This window comes from Hemibagrus wyckioides, linkage group LG03, assembly GCF_019097595.1.
Source record: "Hemibagrus wyckioides isolate EC202008001 linkage group LG03, SWU_Hwy_1.0, whole genome shotgun sequence".
Taxonomy (NCBI): Eukaryota; Metazoa; Chordata; class Actinopteri; order Siluriformes; family Bagridae; genus Hemibagrus; species Hemibagrus wyckioides.
In genome coordinates, this window is record NC_080712.1 from 7928107 (window position 1) to 7951204 (window position 23098).

Consider the following 23098-nt stretch of genomic DNA (forward strand, 5'->3'; position numbering starts at 1 on the left):
AGCCAAATGTCCTGCAGCAGATCCTGCAAAAGTCTTCAACCCCAAACATGTTGCATGTTGGGAAACATCACCACTGCTCACATCCTCCAGACATGATGAGATGAAGATGAGAGCGAAGACAACACCCAAATTCAGTTCAGTTCAATTTTATTTCTATAGCACTTTTATGTCTCAAAGCAGCTTTATAGAACATAAGAAATATAGTACAAAAAGTACAAGATTAATATTAGACTGATGTTTCAATTGATTTGTATTTATCCCTAATGAGCAAACCTCCCTTAGATGGTAAGAGGAAGAAACCTGGAGAGGAACCAAACTCAAAAGGGAACCTCATCCTCATCTGGGTGCCACCAAAGAGTGTGATTATAAATCATTATAAACACCAGAGAGTGTGATTATAAATCATTATAAACACCAGGGAGTGTGATTTGTTATAAACACCAAAGAGTGTGATTATAAATTGTTATAAACACCAGAGAGTGTGATTATAAATCATTATAAACACCAGGGAGTGTGATTTGTTATAAACACCAAAGAGTGTGATTATAAATTGTTATAAACACCAGGGAGTGTGATTATAAATTGTTATAAACAGCAGAGAGTGTGATTATAAATTGTTATAAACAGCAGAGAGTGTGATTATAAATTGTTATAAACAGCAGAGAGTGTGATTATAAATTGTTATAAACAGCAGAGAGTGCGATTATAAATTGTTATAAACAGCAGAGAGTGTGATTATAAATTGTTATGAACACCAGAGAGTTTGATTATAAATTATTATTAAACACCCAAGAGTGTGATTATAAATTTTTATAAATACCCAAGAGTGTGATTATAAATTGTTATAAACACCCGAGAGTGTGATTATAAATTATTATAAACAGCAGATTGTGATTATAAATCAGTATAAACACCTGAGAGTGTGATTATAAATTATTATTAACACCGGAGATTGTGATTATAAATTGTTATAAACACCGGAGATTGTGATTATAAATCATTATAAACACCCGAGTGTGATTATAAATTGTTATAAACACTGGAGATTGTGATTATAAATCATTATAAACACCCAAGAGTGTGATTATAAATTGTTATAAACAGCAGAGAGTGTGATTATAAATTGTTGTAAACACCAGAGAATGTGATTATAAATTGTTATAAACACCAGAGAGTGTGATTATAAATTGTTATGAACACCAGAGAGTTTGATTATAAATTATTATTAAACACCCAAGAGTGTGATTATAAATTGTTATAAATACCCAAGAGTGTGATTATAAATTGTTATAAACAGCAGAGAGTGTGATTATAAATTGTTATAAACAGCAGAGAGTGTGATTATAAATTGTTATAAACACCAGAGTGTGATTATAAATTATTATTAAACACCCAAGAGTGTGATTATAAATTGTTATAAATACCCAAGAGTGTGATTATAAATTGCTATAAACAGCAGAGTGTGATTATAAATTGTTATAAACACCCGAGATTGTGATTATAAATTGTTTTAAACACCCAAGAGTGTTATTATAAATTGTTATGAACACCGGAGATTGTGATTATAAATCATTATAAACACCCGAGTGTGATTATAAATTGTTATAAACACTGGAGATTGTGATTATAAATCATTATAAACACCCGAGAGTGTGATTATAAATTATTATTAAACACCCAAGAGTGTGATTATAAATTATGAACACCAGAGAGTTTGATTATAAATTGTGATAAACACTGGAGATTGTTATTATAAATCATTATAAACACCCGAGAGTGTGATTATAAATTGTTATAAACACCCGAGATTGTGATTATAAATTGTTTTAAACACCCAAGAGTGTTATTATAAATTATGAACACCAGAGAGTTTGATTATAAATCATTATAAACACCCGAGAGTGTGATTATAAATTGTTTTAAACACCCAAGAGTGTTATTATAAATTGTTATAAACACCAGAGAGTGTTATTATAAATTGTTTTAAACACCAGAGAGTGTTATTATAAATTGTTATAAACACCCAAGAGTGTGATTATAAATTGTTATAAACACCAGAGAGTGTGATTATAATTTGTTATAAACACCCAAGAGTGTGATTATAAATTGTTATAAACACCCAAGAGTGTGATTATAAATTGTTATAAACACCAGAGAGTGTGATTATAATTTGTTATAAACACCCAAGAGTGTGATTATAAATTGTTATAAACACCAGAGAGTGTGATTATAAATTGTTATAAACACCCAAGATTGTGATTATAAATTGTTATAAACACCCAAGAGTGTGATTACAAATTGTTATAAACACCCAAGAGTGTGATTATAAATTGTTATAAACACCCAAGAGTGTGATTATAAATTGTTATAAACACCAGAGAGTGTGATTATAATTTGTTATAAACACCCAAGAGTGTGATTATAAATTGTTATAAACACCAGAGTGTGATTATAAATTGTTATAAACACCCAAGAGTGTGATTATAAATTGTTATAAACACCCAAGAGTGTGATTATAAATTGTTATAAACACCCAAGAGTGTGATTATAAATTGTTATAAACACCAGAGAGTGTGATTATAATTTGTTATAAACACCCAAGAGTGTGATTATAAATTGTTATAAACACCAGAGAGTGTGATTATAAATTGTTATAAACACCCAAGAGTGTGATTATAAATTGTTATAAACACCCAAGAGTGTGATTATAAATTGTTATAAACACCCAAGAGTGTGATTATAAATTGTTATAAACACCAGAGAGTGTGATTATAATTTGTTATAAACACCCAAGAGTGTGATTATAAATTGTTATAAACACCCAAGAGTGTGATTATAAATTGTTATAAACAGCAGAGAGTGTGATTATAATTTGTTATAAACACCCGAGAGTGTGATTATAAATTGTTATGAACACCAGGGAGTGTGATTATAAATTGTTATGAACACCAGAGAGTTTGATTATAAATTGTGATAAACACCCAAGAGTGTGATTATAAATTGTTATGAACACCAGAGAGTGTGATTATAATTTGTTATAAACACCCAAGAGTGTGATTATAAATTATTATAAACAGTAGGGAGTGTGATTATAAATTGTTATAAACACCAGAGAGTGTGTGTCACGAGGCCTGAACACCAGAGGGAGCCATCGCCCGAATATTAACTGTTTCTGCTCACTTCCGGTTCAGTGACCTATAAAAGCTGCACGCTAGCTCAGTCTCATCGCGAAGCATTGTTTCCTTAGTGTTACCTGCCAAGCCTTGATTTATCGATTGTCTCGTTTCCTTGTGTATGACCTTGATCGTTTTCTCCTGACTTCGTTTTCTGGACTAGCGTTTTGGTTTTGACTTTCTCTTCATTGCTTTCTGGTTTTTGACCCTGTCTTTTCCGTGACCTCGACCAAGATCCTAGCCTTTGGCCCTTTACATCATCCGCGAATGGATTCTAATACTCCTACGTCTGACGGGACGCTACAGAATGCTTCGCCTGAGATGAGTCCAGCGGATATGCAAGCGGCGCTATGGCAGCAGCGAGTCCTTATCCAAGCTTACCAGGCGGAGATCGACGCGCTGAAGGCAGCTAACCAACAGCTCCAGCCGCAGCCACTGGATCAGGCAGCAGCCGCGGCGCCAGCGCATGACGCTCACCGCAAACTTCCTCGTTTTGCTCTTCCTGAGAAGTTTGATGGATCCGCCGATCGTTGCCGAGGTTTTCTTCGTCAGAGTGATAACTATTTCGCTCACCAACCTGAGGCTTACCGTGACGAAAGAACCAGGTGCGCGTTTATATTATCCCTGCTAACCGGTAGAGCGCTAGATTGGGCAGCAGCTGTTTGGGACTCTGACCCCCAAGTTAAATCATCCGCGGATTATTTCGCTAACCTGATTAAGGAAGTGTTCGAATACCCGGCGGGTGGCAAGGATGTTTCCGTTCAGCTGCTGGAATTATGCCAGGGGAGGGACACAGACGCGGATTACGCTATAAAATTCCGCACGTTAGCAGCGCACTCGGGATGGAATGCTATTGCACTCATGGCGGTCTTCCGCGAGGGGCTCAACCCGGAGTTACAAGCAGAAATGGCATGCCGCGACACGAACGTCACGTTGTCCCAATATATTTCCACTGCCATCCGTCTGGATAATCTGCGTCGCCAGCACCGACCTACAGCCACCACCTCACGCCCCCTGCCACGCTATAAAATGGAAGAGCGACCGCACACAGAGGATTATTCTGAACCCATGCAGCTGGGAAGAGCACGAGTCACAGCGGAGGAGCGTGAACGGCGTACTAAACTCAACCTCTGCTTCTACTGTGGAAAACCCGGTCATGTGCTCCGATGTCCCGAAAAATCATCTACGCCACAGGTAGAAAACATAGTACGCTTATCCAAAGTTTCTCTTCCGGCATATCTTCTCCTTGCTCATTCTCAGTTTTTTGTCACAGCATTAATTGACTCGGGCTTGGCGGTCAACCTCATGGACGAGACGCTGGTGCGCGATCTTCACATCCCCACAGTCCCATGCATTCCCCCGCTCAGAGTGACTGCCATCGACGATCAGCCCATTGGAGGGGGTCTCATTTCTCGGCAAACCCAACCTATTGACCTCCAACTCGGATTATTCCATCGTGAACGTTTATCATTCTTTGTCATCTCCTCCCCGTCCAACCCCATAGTGCTGGGCCTTCCATGGCTACAGCTTCACGACCCAGACATTTCCTGGAAGGACGGTGACCTCCGAAGGTGGGCCCCTTCCTGCATAAAGAACTGTTTTTTGAATCACACCCCACGTCCATGCCTCGCTACTTCTATTGAAAGCCCAGCATCGTCCAGTCCCACTTTGCTCCCTCCTGAATACTACGACCTACGTGAAGTGTTTAGTAAGGAAAGGGCAACCAGGCTCCCACCACACAGATCATGGGACTGCACCATAGAACTCCTCCCCAATGCCGTCCCACCTAAGAACCGAGTTTACCCTCTCTCCATCCCAGAATGGAAGGCTATGGAGGACTACATCGAAGAGGCCCTTGCAGCAGGTTATATATGGCCCTCTACATCTCCGGCGGCGGCGGGCTTCTTCTTTGTGGAAAAGAAGGATGGAGGACTCCGCCCCTGCATTGACTATCGCGGTTTGAACGCGATCACCGTGCCTTACCCTTATCCTCTCCCCTTAGTTCCAGCCACCCTTGAACAGCTACAAGGGGCCAAAGTATTCACTAAACTCGATCTACGCAGCGCCTACAACCTGAACAGGATAAGAGAAGGAGACGAATGGAAGACTGCTTTCCACACCACTAATGGACACTACGAGTACCTAGTCATGCCTTACGGACTCACTAACGCCCCGGCGGTGTTTCAATCCATGATAAATGAGATATTCAGGGACATGCTCCACAGCCACGTAATAGCCTACATTGACGACATTTTGATCTACTCATCAGACTTGAAACAACATGTTTCCCACGTCCGGGCAATCCTCCACCGCCTGGCAACCCATAACCTCTTCGTGAAGTTGGAGAAGTGTGAGTTCCACCGTTCCTCCGTCACGTTTCTTGGTTACGTGCTCACTCAAACGGGGGTGGAGATGGACCAGTCCAAAGTGTCCGCGATCATGTCCTGGCCTGAGCCCACCAATGTTAAAGGCCTCCAGCGATTCCTGGGGTTTGCTAACTTTTATCGCCGTTTCATTCAGAACTATAGCACCATAGCCAGTCCTCTGACCTCGTTGTTAAAGGGCAAACCACAGAAACTAAAATGGACTGATCAAGCCCGAACAGCCTTCGATAAGCTTAAGCACAGCTTCTCCTCCGCCCCTATACTCCGACACCCACGGCCTGACTTACCTTTTACAGTAGAAGTGGATGCCTCGAACAGCGGGGTGGGAGCAGTACTTTCTCAACGCCAGCCAGAATCCGGCAAACTACATCCCTGTGCCTTCTACTCTCGGAAACTAACACCGGCGGAATTGAATTACGACGTGGGCAATAAGGAACTTCTAGCTATGAAAGTTGCCCTGGAGGAATGGAGACATTGGTTGGAGGGGGCAGCTCACCCGTTCCTCATACTCACAGATCACCGTAACTTTGCGTACCTCCGAGAAGCTAAGCGCCTCAATCCACGCCAAGCCAGGTGGGCCTTATTTTTCTCACGGTTCAAATTCACGGTCACCTATCGTCCCGGCACGAAGAACGGGAAAGCAGACGCCCTCTCCAGAATCCATGAGATCAGCGAGTCACCCTCTCACCCTAGCAATATCCTCCCACCATCCGTTTTAGTAGCCACCATTCGTTGGGATTTCATAGGAGAAATTGAAAGGGCTTACACCTCCGAAGCTCCTCCCCCAAATTGTCCACCCTCCAAACGTTATGTTCCCACCACGTACCGTCTAAGACTGATCAGGTGGACACATGAATGCCCCAGCTCCGGCCACCCAGGCATCCATCGTACGGCCCAATTTTTGCGTCAAATCTTTTGGTGGCCTTCTCTTCACCAGGATGTAGAAAGGTTTGTACGCTCATGCTCCATCTGCGCCCAGTCTCGAACCGAGCGCCATCTGCCTGAAGGCCTGTTGGAGCCACTACCCGTCCCACGCCGTCCCTGGTCTCACATTTCTATAGACTTTCTCACTGACCTCCCCGACTCACAGGGCTTCACGACCATCATGGTTATCATTGACCGGTTTTCCAAGGCATGCAGATTGGTTCCCATGAAGGATTACCTACATCCATGGAGACCGCCGTAGCCATTTTTCACAACATCTTCCGGAATTTTGGGCTCCCCGAAGACATAGTATCGGACCGGGGGCCGCAGTTTACCTCCAGGGTCTGGCAGGAGTTCTGCAAGCAGCTGAGAATCAAAGTCAGTCTGAGCTCAGGGTACCACCCCCAATCTAACGGGCAAGCCGAACGTCTGAATCAGGAACTAGGAAGGTTCTTGAGGGCTTACTGCAGCAAGGAACAGCATCGATGGAGTGAATTCCTCCCATGGGCCGAATATGCTCAGAACTCCCTCACCCATTCTTCTACGGGGCTGACACCTTTCCAATGTGTTTTTGGCTATCAACCTCCTCTGTTCCCGTGGTCCGGGGAGCCCTCAGACGTCCCCGCGGTAGACGAATGGTCCAGGCGAAGCCAGGAGATCTGGGAACGAGCCAATGTTCGCCTTCAACGGGCTATACGTAGGCAAGCAATGCAAGCCAACCGCCGACGCCAATCCCATCCTACCTACCAAGTAGGTCAAAAGGTTTGGTTATCCACGCGCAACCTGAAACTCAAGCTGCCATGTCGTAAGCTCAGCCCCAGGTTCATCGGTCCCTTCAAGATCATCCGCCAGGTTAATCCCGTCTCGTTTCGCCTAGAGCTGCCTGCCTCTTACCGCCTCGCCCCCACTTTTCATGTATCCCTGCTCAAGCCCTATCACGAGCCACAGACCGTGGACCCCACTGCCCGTGAGCCACCCCCTCCCCTGGACATTGACGGTTCCCTCGCCTATCGGGTTCACACCATCCTTAACTCGCGTCGTCAGAGCCGTCGTCTCCAATACTTGGTGGACTGGGAGGGATATGGCCCGGAGGAGCGCTGCTGGGTCAATGCTAACGATATCCTGGACCCCGCTCTCATAGACGAATTCCACCTGAACTTCCCCCACAGACCCGCCCCTCGCCCGAGGGGACGCCCTCGACGTTGAACACCTGGAGGTGTTCTTAGACGGGGGGGTTCTGTCACGAGGCCTGAACACCAGAGGGAGCCATCACCCGAATATTAACTGTTTCTGCTCACTTCCGGTTCAGTGACCTATAAAAGCTGCACGCTATCTCAGTCTCATCGCGAAGCATTGTTTCCTTAGTGTTACCTGCCAAGCCTTGATTTATCGATTGTCTCGTTTCCTCGTGTATGACCTTGATCGTTTTCTCCTGACTTCGTTTTCTGGACTAGCGTTTTGGTTTTGACTTTCTCTTCATTGCTATCTGGTTTTTGACCCTGTCTTTTCCGTGACCTCGACCAAGATCCTAGCCTTTGGCCCTTTACATCATCCGCGAATGGATTCTAATACTCCTACGTCTGACGAGACGCTACAGTGTGATTATAATTTGTTATAAACACCCGAGAGTGTGATTATATATTGTTATAAACACCCGAGATTGTGATTATAAATTGTTATAAACACCCGAGAGTGTGATTATAAATTGTTATAAACACCCGAGAGTGTGATTATAAATTGTTATAAACACCAGAGAGTGTGATTATAATTTGTTATAAACACCCAAGAGTGTGATTATAAATTGTTATAAACACCAGAGAGTGTGATTATAAATAATATCCTTACTACACTCATATACAGGCAGTTGGAGTTGTGTAACCAGGAGCTCCTGAGCAGCTCATAAATTAGCTCAACATTATAGATTAAAGATAGATTATAGATTATAGCTGCTGTTCATGCTTATAAGCAAGCACTGCATGATCGTGTGCATTTGGAACGCAAGTTCAGGATGTATTATGTGTATGCCTGGCTAAAGTGATCTGTCTTTTAAACTGGGAGAGTGTGTCTTAACCTCTGAACACAGAGAGGAAAGGTGTTCCAAAGTTTCCAATCAAACTTCCTCACCATTTCTCACCAACAAGAGCAGTTAATAAAACGAGAAAAAAAACGAGAGAGAGAGAAGCAGTCAGGTTTCAGTACATCCATGCCAAAGAAAGTACGATATTTGAATTGATTAAAATATTTCACTGAAAGATCTGCTTGGATTTGTATCTGGATTTTTACCAAACCGGTATCATGCAACATTATTGTCACTGATACTGGCCTTCTCAAACATTTTACAACTGCTGTAACACAGACCTCTAAATGATTGCAGCACAGATTGCTTTGATGTAAAATGTCCCAATAGGTAAAGTAAATGGAAATTAGATACATTAAGTAAATATACATGAATAGAACAATACGTAAACAGACTCGTAACAGCTTCTTCCCAAAAAGTCGTGACACTACTGAACTCATATATCTCATTAATCTGACATCAGTGCAATTTTCATATTTATATAATTTACAGTGGAACCTCGGCAAACGAGCCGTTTTGAAAGAGTCAACGATACCAACATTGCATTTTTCGGGGCGTTTTTTTGTTGACAGATTGGTAGCACGTTCTATTTTTAGCCCAAGCTTGGTGGCACGACTTCCTGTGAGGAGCCTTGACATGGAATGCTTGGCTTGGGTCAGTTCTTTGTAAGCAGCCATACAGTTTACATACGCTTTGTATTGGTAATATTGATAATGGATTATCTGCATCTTATGGGAAAATTCGTTTCCCAGTACAAATTTTCTCCTTAAGAACTCACCTCCAGAGCAAATTCAATTCATATGCCGAGGTTCCACTGTATTTACTTACTTAGAGCAAGTGCAATATTTACACCTTTGCATCCTTGTAATTTCACGCTTCATGCTGCTTATACTTTGGACTTGTATTGTACCTGTATTTGACATCACTTCTAAACAAATGTAAAAATTGATTCTGGATATAATACACCGATGGAGCTCGACAGTTTTGTTGTGCGATCACAATACAGTTCTTCTTGATACTATGTTGTCTTAATTTACCTTAGCCTTTATAAAAACCACAAATTGTGAAATGAAGGAATAAATACAGTAATGTACACATTTCAGTTCAGCTGATCATGTTTTATTCATCTTTTAAACACATCAGCTTTATGTCATTCTCATGTAAAATAAAAATGATGAATAAAATTTCTCTTTCTCTGTGTGTGTGTGTGTGTGTTAGCTGCAGACTGGAGGGAGCAGCTCAGCCCTTTGGTGGTGGCGCTGAAGGACTGTGTAAACGAGGTGGCAGACCGAGCGAGCAAGTCCATGAGTTTTGTTCTCCTCCAGGAGGCAGCGTGCAGCACACCATCCGGCCTCCAGCTCCAACAGAGACGTGACACTGTATTCAGCCAAGCGGTGAGCACTTCACCTACCACCCATCGCTCTAGCCTATCCTCAAGCGTTGTCCATTTTCAGCACACGTTCCTTCTGCACTACTGCTTTCTGAAGTGTAAATGAGGATTAACAGCCTAGAGTCGGAAAAACAACGAGTAACCCACAGTTTCACTCCTGTTTTCATTCTCCTGGTCTGCATTTAGTTTAAGCATGATAAAGAAAACCATTGTTTGTTTTATGTAGTTAGGTGCCAGTATGTGGTTAAAGCCCACTGTTGACACAGTTGAAATACACAGCAGCCTTGTAGATGAAAGATGAATAATTTGAGAAAAGTTGTGAAACAAATCGAATATAATTCCAGGAAATAATCTGTGGCGGCTCATGTGGTTAAGGCTCTGGGTTGTTGATCAGAAGATCCCCAGCTCCACTGTTGGGCAACTGAGCAAGGCCCTTAACCCTCTCTGGTCCAGGGGCACTATATCATAGCTGCCCCTGTGCTCTGACCCCAACTTCCTCACCTGGGATATATGAAGAAAACAATTCCACTGTGCTGTAATGTATGTGTGGTGATAATAAAGGCTTCATGCCCTCAGTTCTTCATTTAGGAAATAATTACAGTTGAAACCAGATATTTAGATAAACTTCAGAAAAAAAACACAAAACTTTTTTTTCTTTACTGTCAAACTGTTACTGTTTTATTACTTTCATCAGTCAAAAATTTACATACACTTCCTTAGTATTTGGTAGAATTGCCCCAAAACAGTTTCACTTGGGCCAAACGTTTCGGGTATCCTTCCACAAGCTTTCTACAATAGTTTGCTGGAATTCTGGCCCACTCCTCTTGACAGAACTGGTGTAACTGGGTCAGGTTTGTAGGCCTTCTTGCTCACACTCGCCTTTTCAGTGCCGCCCACAAATTTTCTATGGGATTGAGATCAGGGCTTTGTGATGGCCACTCCAATACCTTGACTTTGTTGTCCTTAAGCCACTTTGTAACTCATTTGGAGGTATGCTTGGGGTCATTGTCCATTTGGAAGACACATTTGCGCCCAAGCTTTAACTTCCTGGCTGATGTCTTCAGATGTTAGAAAGTGCACCAGTCCCTTCTGCAGCAAAGCAGCCCCACAACATTATACTACCACCCCCATACTTCACAGTTGGGATGAGTGTTCTTAGGCTTCAAAGCTTCGCCCTTTTTCCTCCAAATATACCGTTTATCATTATGGCCGAACAGTTCAATTTTTGTTTCGTCAGACCACAGGACATGTCTCCAAAAATTAAGATTTTTGTCCCCATGTGAAGTTGCAAACTGTAGTCTGGCTTTTTTATGGTGGTTTTGAAGTAATGGCTTTCTCCTCCCAGAGTAACCTTTCAGCTCATGGTGGTACAGGACTCGTTTTACTGTGGATAATGACACTGTCTTACCAGTTTCAGCCAGCATCTTCACAAGGTCTTTTGCTGTTGTCCTGGGGTTGAGTCGCACATTTCGCACCAAAAAACGTTCCTCTCTGGGACTCCGGAGAATCCGTCTCCTTCCTGAGCGGTATGATGGTTGTACATTCCCATGTTTTTTATACATGTGTATTATTGTCTGAACAGATGAACGTGGGACCTTCAGGCATCTGGAAATTGCACCTAAGGATGAGCCACACTTGTGGAGGTCCACAATTCTTTTCCTGATGTGATTTCTCTTGATTTTCCCATGACGTCAAAGAAAGAGGCTCTTTGTTTGAGGTGTGCCTTTATATGTATCCACAGGTGTGCCACCAATTAACTCAAATGGAATCAATTAACCTATCAGAAGCTTCTTAAGCTCAGAATGGACTCATCTGGAGTTTTCTTTTTGTTTAAAGACACAATAAACTTAGTGTATGTATACTTCTGACTTTGATGAAAGTGATAAACAAAAAAATATATAAAAATTCTCCCTCGCTCAATTCTGACATTTAACAAATGCAAAAAATATGTTAATATTTATTGATCTAAAACAGAAAAAGTTTACTCTGATTTAATGTTTGACAGTAAAGAAAAAGTTTCTGTGTTTTTTTCTGAGGTGTATGTAAATATCTGGTTTCAACTGTGTCCTTACTGTTTTCCGCCTCAGCTTGAGGCGATGTAAGCAACCTGAACCCTTCTTTAACTTTGGATGCTCTGCCAAAGCTGTGAATGAGCAAAGCTCCATGAGCAGCACTTTTTAGGATTGTGTAATACATATAACATGTGAAAGCATGCTTCATCATTCCCTCTGCAGATTTCTCTCACCTTTTTAACCTGACCTCGCCTTACATGTGTGAAAGGGCTTTCGAAGCGACCTTTATTCAACGTCCAGAGCCACATCATGGCCGTCGTCTGGATTTGTTCAGTGCTACTGATTAACTTTGCTCTTACAGATAGGTCAGTGTATACAGTAATTATTGACTGTGAGGAAAAAAACGTGCGTGCTTTCCGCATGATGTCACACCTGCTTCGGTAATTAAGTTAATTAAGTAAGTATAGTGAGAAGAGAAATACTAAAATCAGGGATGAGGAAATATGTGAGGAGCGTCTCGAGTTTTGTTTTGAATATGGTTGCAAGTTCCCATGACGATGTTTAAAAAACGGTTGCTGTTTTACATGATTGTTACTACTTTCTGTCTTCTTACTGTGTGTGTGTGTGTGTGTGTTCACAGTTGGCTGCACTAGCCTGTGGTTTTATCATGCGGCTGTACTCTGGAATAGAGGATAAGGGCTTCATCAGGCAACTGCACACAGTTGGAGTGGTGGCCCAGTTTGAGAGCTTGCTCAGTACATACAGTGAGTACACCACACACACACCACACACACACCACACACCACACACACACCACACACACACCACACACACACATAAAATGTTTTACTGAACATAAATCAATCAAAAACTAAGCACCAGCACTTTTTTCTTCATCCTTTCAAATGATTTAACCTCGGGCTTCAACAGGAAGCAAGGGGTGTGTAATATCTTCTTTCTCCCAAGCTAAACAAACCCCAAAGAAATGGCAGGATTTCCAAAAGAAATAGCATACCACTCTATCCAGCTCCGGCCTCCAGTTATCAGTGAACCAGTAACCTGCTTGCCACTACTTGTTCATGGCCTCAAGTGCTTCATTTTGAGTTTTCATGACAGTGTTGTGTGTGTAAAATTGCCAATAATAATAATCATGATGATGGTAATAATTAGTGCCTGGTGGTTAGCATGTTTGACTCGAACCTCCAGGGTTGGGGGCTTGATTATCATCTCCGCCGTGTGTGTGTGTGTGTGGAGTTTCCGTGTTCTCCCTGTACCTCGGGGTACTCCAGTTTTCTCCCCCAGACCAAAGACATTCATTGTGGGCTGAGTAGCATCTCTAACTGGTCTGTAGTGTGTGGGTGTGTGTGCTCTGTGATAGACTGGCATCCTGTCTTTCACTCTCTCTCTCTAGCTCTCTCTCTCTTGCTCGCTCTCTCTGTCTCTCTAGCTCTTGCTCTCTCACGCTCTGTCACTCTCTCTCTCTAACTCTCTCTCTAGCTCTCTCTCTTTGTCTCTCTTTATAGCGCTCTCTCGCTCGCTCTCTCACTTTCTCGCTCTCTCACTTTCTCTTTCTAACTCTCTCTCACTCTCGCTTGCTCTCTCTCTCTAGCTCTATCTTTCTAGCTCTCTCTCTCTCTCTCTCTCTCTAGCTCTCTCTCTCTCTCTCTCTCTCTCTCTAGCTCTCTTTCTCTCTCTCTCTCTCTCTCTCTCTCGCTCACAAGCAAAAGAAACTCCCAGTTCTTTAACCTTGACTTACTTCCCATCATGTTTTTAAAAAGTTAAAAGAGTTTCTTCTTCATTGTCAAAGCATTCCATGTTATCTTACAGCTCCATCTTATCTCTTTGACCGACTTTCCCAAATCAGTTCCATTCTCCCCCAGTGGTCTCAGGTCCCAGCTTTCCTGTCTGGACACTTGATGGGTCTCAGGGGGTCCAGTCAGTTAGCCAAAGAAATAAAGTATTAAATACAGAGATACAAAAGTCTGCTGCACGAGGAAGAGGAAGATAAAGTCGCTATTATGAAAGAACCTGAGAGAGAGAGAGAGAGAGAGAGAGAGAGAGAGAGAGAGAGAGAAAGTTACCAGAGATAGCAACAGTGAAGCCCTGACCTGTGTGTGTGTGTGTGTGTGTGAACTGTTTATTGTAGTCAAATGCATCAAGGATTGTTAGTCAGTGACAGTGACTCAGCTTAGATCTCCTGTAGCAACCAACTACAAACACCAAACAAGATGTTGATGTTAAACTTTCCTTTTTTCCCCACCAAGTGTGAATGGACTGTTGTGTGTGTCTGTGTGTGTGTGTAGAGCAGCATTGTCCTTAATGTGTGACTCTTAAACTGCGGGTGTTAAACTTTTTACCCAGTGAGAATGGACTAGTATGTGTGTGTGTGTATGTGTGTGTGTATGTGTGTGTGTGTGTGTGTGTGTACACAGCAGCATTGTCCTTATGTGTGTCAAGTGTTAATCTGTGACTCTTAAGCTGTGGGTGTTAAACTTTCTTTTTTCTCCACCCAGTGTGAATGGACTCAAGAGTGTGTGTGTTTGTGTGTGCGTGTGTGTGTGTGTGTATAAGTGTGTGTGAGTGTGCTTGCTTATGTCTATGTGTCTGTCTCTTTGTCTATTTGTGTGTGTGTGTGTGTGTGTGTACACAGCAGCATTGTCTTTATATGTGTGTCAGGTGTTTTTGTGTAACTCTTAAGCTGTGGGTGTTAATGGACTCGAGTGTGTGTGTGTGTGTGTGTGTGTGCTTGCTTATGCCTATGTGTCTGTCTCTTTGTCTGTGTGTGTATCTTTGTCAGTGAGAATGGACTAGTATGTGTGAGTGTGTGTGTGTGTGGTGTATGTATGTATGTGTGCTTGTGCATGTGAGTGCCTGTGCACTTTGGTGTGTGTTTGTGTGTGTAGAACAGCATTGTCCTTATATGTGTGTCAGGTGTTTCAGTTTGACTCTTAAACTGTGGGTGTTAAACTTTCCTTTTTTTCCCACTAACTGTGAATGGACTAGTGTGTGTGTGTGTATACACTCAGCAGCATTGTCCTTATATGTGTGTCAGGTGTTTCAGTTTGACTCTTAAACTGTGGGTGTTAAACTTTCCTTTTTTTCCCACTAACTGTGAATGGACTAGTGTGTGTGTGTGTATACACTCAGCAGCATTGTCCTTATATGTGTTTCAGTTTGACTCTTAAACTATGGGTGTTAAACTTTCTTTTTTTAACCAGTGTGAATGGACTAGTGTGTGTGTGTGTGTTTGTGTGTGTGTGTGTTCTCTTAATACCCATCTTCATATTAATCATCATAATAAGCTTTTGATATTGTACACAGTTGTGCAATTTCTATCAAATATACTGAAGTGTATGTATGATTGTTTGAGTGGTGTGTATGTGTGTGTGTGAGTGTGTGTAATAATTGTTCTCTTTGTGTGTGTATATCAGGTGAGGAGATAGGAATGCTGGAGGATATGGAGGTGGGAATTTCCGATCTACAGAGAGTCACTTTCAAAATTACAGAGGCCGCTTCTGATGACCCCAGCAATCTGCAGCCGATTGTCAGTGGCAGACGGTGAGACACACATACACACACACTTATTGCATGTGTTATATTATTTGCATTGCATTTTCTGTATATAAGAAATAGAAATAGCCTTTATTTGTCACATATACATTACAGCACAGTGAAATTCTTTCTTCGCATATCCCATCCTTAGAGGTTGGGGTCAGAGTGCAGGATCAGCCATGAGACAGCACCCCTGGATCAGAGAGGGTTAAGGCCCTTTCTTAAGGGCCCGACAGTGGCAACTTGGCTGTGCTGGGGCTTGAGCCCTTGTGTGTGTGTGTGTGTGTGTGTGTGTGTCCTCATTCTACATGTGACACTTTTATGGGCTAAGGCTGTTAAGCTGCTAGGAGTTCTCATTATAGTCTTAATGTTCATTCCAGTCTTTCAAGAGCTCAACTGGAGTTTCTTAGAGGTAAAGCTCTGTGGTTTAAGAGATGGAGTTCAAATAAATGTGGACGTTAATCTTAAAAGAAACTGAATTTCTTCATTATTTTTATTGGACTCACTGCTTCTATTAACTATTGACTCACAAGCAAGTCACTGCAGTTCTGAACAGCATCTATCATAAGCTCTTCTAATCCTGGTTCATCTGAATTTGTTGAACAGTGTTGCTTTCCCCAACAGCATATTTATCACTGTTCCTGTGCATGTCCAAGAGCTATTACGTCTTTGTTTTGTTTTAGCACGTTATGTTGAAATATCCTCAGTGTTTCCGGATTGGACTGAAAACATGCCTATTTCAAAAAAAAAAATACCAGCCCGAAATGCATACTGTGATAACTAATCCAATAGCAAACAGAAAACCCAAAACAAATGGGTTAATGCACTATTTAGACACACTGTTGGCTACCTGTATACGTTTTATTTAATTATCAAACATGACATCAGAATAATAGAGTATAAACACACTTGGATGGGGTCAGAGCCCAGGGGCAGATATGATACAGCGCCTCTGGAGCAGGGAGGGTTAAGGGCCTTGCTCAATTGCCAACAGTGGAGCTTGGTGGTGCTGGGGCTTGAACCCCGATCCTCCGATCAACAGCCCAGAGCCTTAATCACTGGAGCCACCACTTCCCTATGATGCTGCCACTTTGTTATGATGATGATTAAAAAAAAACACTTACAGCTTTGCTAATAACTTTGTGATATTAGTTTAACGAGTACAATGATTACAACAACACGCCAATGAGGATTGAAATCTGATTGGACAGGACTCTCTTTAACCTTACTGGCTAAACTGAACCATATTATAGATATAAAACATCAACATTACATATTATACTTTATTGTAAAGTAGGTTTGAATGGAAAATTAATAAAATGTCATGGTTATTGTCGAAAATAAAAACCCGCCAGTTGCACCCAAAACCAGCCTAAATTTTATCAACTCGCCAAATACATTTTTTCCCGGTTAAACTTGACCAAAAGGAGCCCGATTGGATGGGAACCTGCCCAATCTGACAACACTGAATATCTCGCTGTCGTGATTGTACTACAACAAGGATTTCACGCGAGGATGTCTCTTCTTTCTATTTTTAACAAATAAACGCCAGACAGTTTTCTTCTGGTTAATGAGGTCGATTTGGGTGTAACATAGCATGAATTAGCTGCAGTATTAATTACGTTCATTAATGCTATTAAAGTTCCAAACTCTCAGTGCCGGTCCCAAGCCTGGGTTAAAATCCGGCGTAAAAACCTGTGCCGAAGTGGCACACGAGGCCCGAATGATCCGAAATAGGGAGCGACCCCAAATAGCAGGGATCGGCCGAAAGAACATCAATGATATTAAAATTCTGAGAGTGTATGTGTGCATGCTGTACATGCATGTGTGTGAGAGAGAGGAAGAAAAGCATCCGATACACTACACCACCTAGAATCCGGTGTCATCTGATTGGCTCATAAGCAGTTTGGTGTGTGTTTGCTTGGCAGAGACCATTTTACCGTAGAGGTACCACTTCCACTCCAAGCCATCCAGACATTACCAGAGGAAGTACGTCAGGGCAAGCTGCTGCAGGTCTTCCCCGTGCTCTTCAACGTGGGCATCAACGAACAGCAGACAATCGCTGAGAGGTATATGATATAGGTCTAAATTTCCCACAGTAGAGTAATTCAATCACTGCAATCACTGTTTATAAAATCTGTCATACGATATCTCGCTGAATGAATTCCAACTTAATCATGCAGCTACTGAATCTCTTCCTGTTTTAACCTCCTCTCTCTCTCTCTCTCTCTCTCTCGCTCAGGTTTGGCGATATATCCTTACAGGAGCGGATAAATCAGAAAAACTTTGACATTTTAGAGACATATTATAAGTCACTCGGTGACAGAATGCCATTAGAATGTAAGTCAATATTTCACTCGTCACATCACTCTTCACTGCACCATGTACAGCCTGTTCCTTTGAAAACGTTTCACTACTGCTTTTTTTTTCCCCTCCTCTTTTCTGTTTGATTACGAAGTCTGTAAATGTGTAGTCTCGCTTGTGTAGCCGTGACTTCATATCACGTTCGTATTTATTTATTTTCACAACGAATCTCGAGCGTAAATTACAGAGCTGAAGCCTACCGTTGCCAAACAGAACAATTTTGTCGTAAATTACAAACAACAGTCTGGACGTTTTTTATAGCAGTGATCCTGATTAACTCTGATGACAGTTTATTTAAATGGGTAGCTGCTCCGTTAACTTCGAGGCTGAGATGCAGCCGTATTGTGAGAAGGAAGCAGATTAATAATGTTCTGCAACTGTTTATTTGTCACATATATACGTTACTGCACACTGAAATTATTTCTTTGAATATCCAAGCCATGATGCAGCACCCCTGGAGCATTGTGGGTTAGGGGCCTTGCTCAAGGTGACTGCTTGGCAGTGCTGCTTGGCAGTGCTGCTTGGCTTGAACCCCGATCTTCCGGTCAACGACTCAATTCAACTCAATTCAATATATTTTTGTATAGCGCTTTTAACAAAGAGCATTGTCTCAAAGCAGCTTTACATGAGAAACAACATAAGAAAACAACAAACATATAAACAGACCACAGACAGACAGTCCTAGATGTTATCCCAAGTGAGCAAGCCTGAGGTGACTGAGGCGACTGTGGCAAGGAAAAACTCCCTTAGATGGTATGAGGAAGAAACCTTGAGAGGAACCAGACTCAAAAGGGAACCCATCCTCATTTGGGTGACAATTGTGTGATGCCGATACAGCATGTGTAGAATATTATGTAAATCAATAAGGAGGTTGTTGTCCACAGCGCTGCTTTGAATACCCCAAACCTCACAAAGCAAAACCCGGCTAGAGCTGGTCCATCTCCGGATGCCACTGGAGCCGGCACAGTGGCTGTATGCCTCGGGATGGGTAGAAGAAGGGAAACAATGGAACAGTTGCCATGTTACAGTTGCTCTAATAAAAAACAAATCCAATCATATCTCGCTTTATTGTCACATCATCAACAACACAAGTGTGTAAGCGAGTGAAATTCTTTAGTGCAGCTCCAGACATTAAATGTGTAACACTGATAAGTACAGTAAAAAAAAATTATACATATATATAAAAGAATAAATGTTGCATTATTGTGCAGTATGTACAGTAACAATGGCATGAGATACACCGTATAATCAGTTGATACGGATAAAATGGAAGAGAGAAATATATACTCTATACAAGGAGCAGGGAAGAAGAAAAAAAAAAAGTAAAAATAAACCGTAAAATAAATAAATACAAATACTGCATAAATACAGTACAAATAATGGTGTAGAACTGTAAAAAAAAAAAAAAAAAAAAAACAGACGAAAATAACAATAAAAACTCATGATTAGAAAGGGAAGAGCTTATTAACAATATATAACAATAAGATAATAAGTTATCAAAAAAAAAGAAGGATGAAGAAATGGGTATATTAAAGTAATTAAAGGAGAGCAAGGCAAAAACAGGTTGCTGCTGAAATCGCTTTCTGGTCAAACGTGATATTGCATCCTATTTTGCACACAATTCCAAGAGGTGATGTGTTTTTCTGGACAGTTTGAGTGATTCCAAGAATAAGGCGTTCCTTAAAAAAAAAAAAAAAAAAAAAAAAAACATGTCCAGCTGTGACCTCATCAAAAGTAGTGAATTTTGTTTTGATGCTATTTTATAATCCGGTTCATTCTTTACATTATTTCCTAGAATAGCCTTTCCATTATGTTGCTTAGCAGCCACAGCTTATTGTTATCAGACTCTCTAGATATGTTTTTTTTTTTTTATTATCATTTTTGTTCTTTTGCAAAAAGCCATAATCCACTCAGTAACACGTTATCTGTATGCTATTTATAACTTGTTCTAAATCTTTCTTTCCTCCATCTCCCACTCTCAGGTCTGCCTTCATTTCAGATGCAGCCAGATGTTAAGGACTTGCTTGAAACATTGGGTCACAATGTCGTGACCAAGAAGAGGAAGAATGTGGAAATTCTCTGGCTTGCCGGAGCGGTAAGATCAGCAGCGCTGTTTTTTAATTTTTTTTTTTTTTAATCCCCCCTCACCACACCCATGAGGAGGAATGAGGAAAGCTAAAACGAAGGCTAGCAGTTTTGCAGCTTGAACGCAACTTCAGCTACGCAGCCACTGTGTGTCAAAAACAAGCTTCGGCATTCCCTCCAGTAATGAAGGGGATTACATGGAAAATGTTTCTGTGTTCAGTGTTTCTGAAGATTACAGCACACTATAGTTCAGATCGAGCCACTAGCAACTTGAAATCGGGGGTGAATATAAGTATGTCATTTGCTATTGTTGACTGATCCAACCAAAAAAATGCCTCGCTCATTTATAAACACTGTATAAGAGGGTAATAACAGACACGGAAGACTGAATCCAGGCTATATGGACTAGGCGGAGCTGCAGAAACACATCTGAGGACTTGCTTTTATATCGACACTAAATATTTCGTGAATTAAAAGCATACAAGCTCTTCAGAATTAACAGTATATACACTACTGTTAGGGATAAACAGCTAACATGACCGACATTTCTGCAATTCATGGCTATAGTAAAGTGGTAATGTAAATAAATGACTCATCACTAGTGCAGCATACTTTTCTAATCTGAACAGAGAAGGACATTCTTTCACTTTCCACGTATGTGTGTGTTTGGATCATGGTGGTGAGAGTCTGGAAAAGTCAAATGCAGACTTTTCTGCTTTTGTGCACAGATTCCAAATGCTTCCTGGACACAACCCCAGAGGTCGAATGGTCGAAAGGGGATAACAGTAACAGGGCTATTTTCTATTTTTTTTTTATATGTCTATAAAGCTGCTTTGAGACAATGTCCATTGTTAAGAACGCTATACAAATAAGCTGAATTGAATCGAAAGCCAGCTTTAAAAGTAGTACACATGGGTTGCATCCTGGTTTTAAAGTGAAGTATCCTGGGATTGTTTTCTATATTCTGGGAATTGTCCCAACATTACGGAATATCTTAATCCCGTACTTTAGAGGGTGGTGAATAAAGAGACGGATTCAGACATGATATAGAATTTAATAACACACACACATGTAGTTAACTCCAGATGTGTTTACGACACAGACAGAATGATGAAGGGAAAAATTTCTTTTTGCCTGGTTAAATTTCAATGAGTCTCTGCTTGCTTAGTTGTTTGCTCAGTAGATCTCTGCATGTATTTGATGGATCTGGCAACCGGCAGCATTACCAGTAAAGTAGGAAATAGTATGTTGAACAGCTTTTTGTCAAACAAGACCGCTTCACCAACAGCTAAAGATAAATTCGCCTCACAGATTAGCGCTAAGCAAACACCAGCACCTCCTACATTTTGTGATGATGACGCACATTACGCACGAGCTTCTTTTGCTATATCCACACACACCCTTTTGTAGACACTTCAGGCAGAGCAAGTGCAAGTGTAACAGTTGAACAATTATCTCTTATTAGAAGCTTGTCTAGCAGTATGAACATTAACCTGCATGATTCACACCACATAATGCCCTTGTACTGCCTCCAACACTGCTGGCCTGATTCCACAGTCTCTCAGGGCACAAGAAAGACATACATTAATCCTTTCTCTGGTCTGCAACCTGGTATGAACTGCCCCTAGATATCCAAACAGTCACAGACTCTTTTCTTGGAAAAACAGTCTCTAATGACTGACATCTTCCTGTATTACGTTTTAAAAACAAATGAAAAATATGCTTTTCTTTCTATATTTATTCCCTACGGTGTTTTTAAAAAATATATATATATATATATATATATATGTCTGTATTTTTAGTCTGTAGCTTATAGTGAGACTTCGAAAGAAGTCTCTCTTACAGATAAGTGCTGTAAAAAAAAAGTTCTCTTGAAATGAGACCGTGGCTATGAGAGTATAATACTTTCCCTTTATTATTTATTTATTTATTTATTTATTTATTTATTTATTTATTTATTAATTAATTATCTTTGCTTTAGTCACCGTCAAATCCCTTTCTAACCAGTTGCTCCTCAGGTAGAAAAGGAATTTGGAGCCTAGCCAGTGTTTTATTTTCTAGGTTTTAATTTTGTACTTTGCTCCTTCATGCATATCATCTTACTGCTATGATGACAATGTGGGCATGAGATATGCGGAACGTCCTGGCAACAGGTCACATGACTTTTACCGAGAAAGTGTATCGTTTCCCTGCAGAGCCGGAGTTTATTTTGGAGTGTCAAGCAAAAATAATAAAATCGTGCCTGAATTCATCCAGAACACACACACACACACACACACACACGGGGCAGGGTGAAATTCTTGCTGTCAATTAACAAACAGGAGTTAATGTTACAGTGAATTTTACGGTTATAAATTAAACCTTTTCTGTCCCTGTCAGATCTGTCGGCGGCTTAACGGCATCCGATTCACCAGCTGTAAAAGTGCCAAAGACAGGACGTCCATGTCAGTCACGCTGGAACAGTGTGCCCTGCTGAGGGATGAGCATCAGCTCCATAAGGACTATTTCGTCCGGGCACTGGACTGCATGCGCAGGTAATTTTCCCATGAAGTGCTTGGTTTCACTATAATACTGCTTTTCATCATCAACATTCATCACTTTCTGACAACTCCTCGTGCACTTACTAGCCGTCTGTAGACTCTTTAACTAAAACACACTTGCCTTAATAAGACGTTTCATTTTTAAATAACCTTAATTGACAAATCCCTATTGCTATTATTGTTTTAAAATGTTTATTCTGAATTTGTCTGCAGTTTAATCAAATTTATCACAGCAATGCTTAATTCCCATTTTCCAACTTCATTCCGAAAGTTCTCTAGACCAAATCATTCAGCTGTGTTCTGCTTGAAAATGAAACACATACATCATTTAAAGTGTGCATGCATAGCGTGGGTCTGTCTCGGGCCAAAAAATTAAAAAAAAAAAAAAGAGAGAGAGAGAACAAGTAACAAATGGAAAGGAAAAACAAATTTGGAAAATTTTTACATATTAAAAGACTTGTCTGTTTTGGTCGTTTGTTAGTATTTGACTTTATTTTGTTTATACTTGATCCTTTATTATAAAAGTCTTTTACCGTGAAGTGCTTTCAGTAAAAAATAATATTAAATAAAAGTAGATTTTTTAAATTAGAACGCAAT

At 41.1% G+C, this 23098-nt stretch overlaps 1 protein-coding gene across 14 annotated transcripts in view; it reads left to right on the forward strand.

The window, feature by feature from the left end:
* Positions 1-23098, forward strand: part of inpp4b (inositol polyphosphate-4-phosphatase type II B) — a 256046-nt gene that overhangs the window by 221376 nt on the left and 11572 nt on the right. For 10 of the 14 annotated variants that reach the window (XM_058386137.1, XM_058386139.1, XM_058386142.1 and 7 more), the window contains 8 exons: positions 3-134; positions 9777-9952; positions 12601-12724; positions 15392-15518; positions 17441-17581; positions 17755-17852; positions 19859-19971; positions 22341-22495. In XM_058386137.1, the coding sequence (XP_058242120.1) occupies positions 3-134; positions 9777-9952; positions 12601-12724; positions 15392-15518; positions 17441-17581; positions 17755-17852; positions 19859-19971; positions 22341-22495 (1066 nt within the window). Of the gene's footprint in view, positions 1-2; positions 135-9776; positions 9953-12600; positions 12725-15391; positions 15519-15663; positions 17413-17440; positions 17582-17754; positions 17853-19858; positions 19972-22340; positions 22496-23098 lie in introns of those variants that run through there. The other 4 variants (XM_058386140.1, XM_058386141.1, XM_058386138.1 and 1 more) reach the window with 3 other exon arrangements.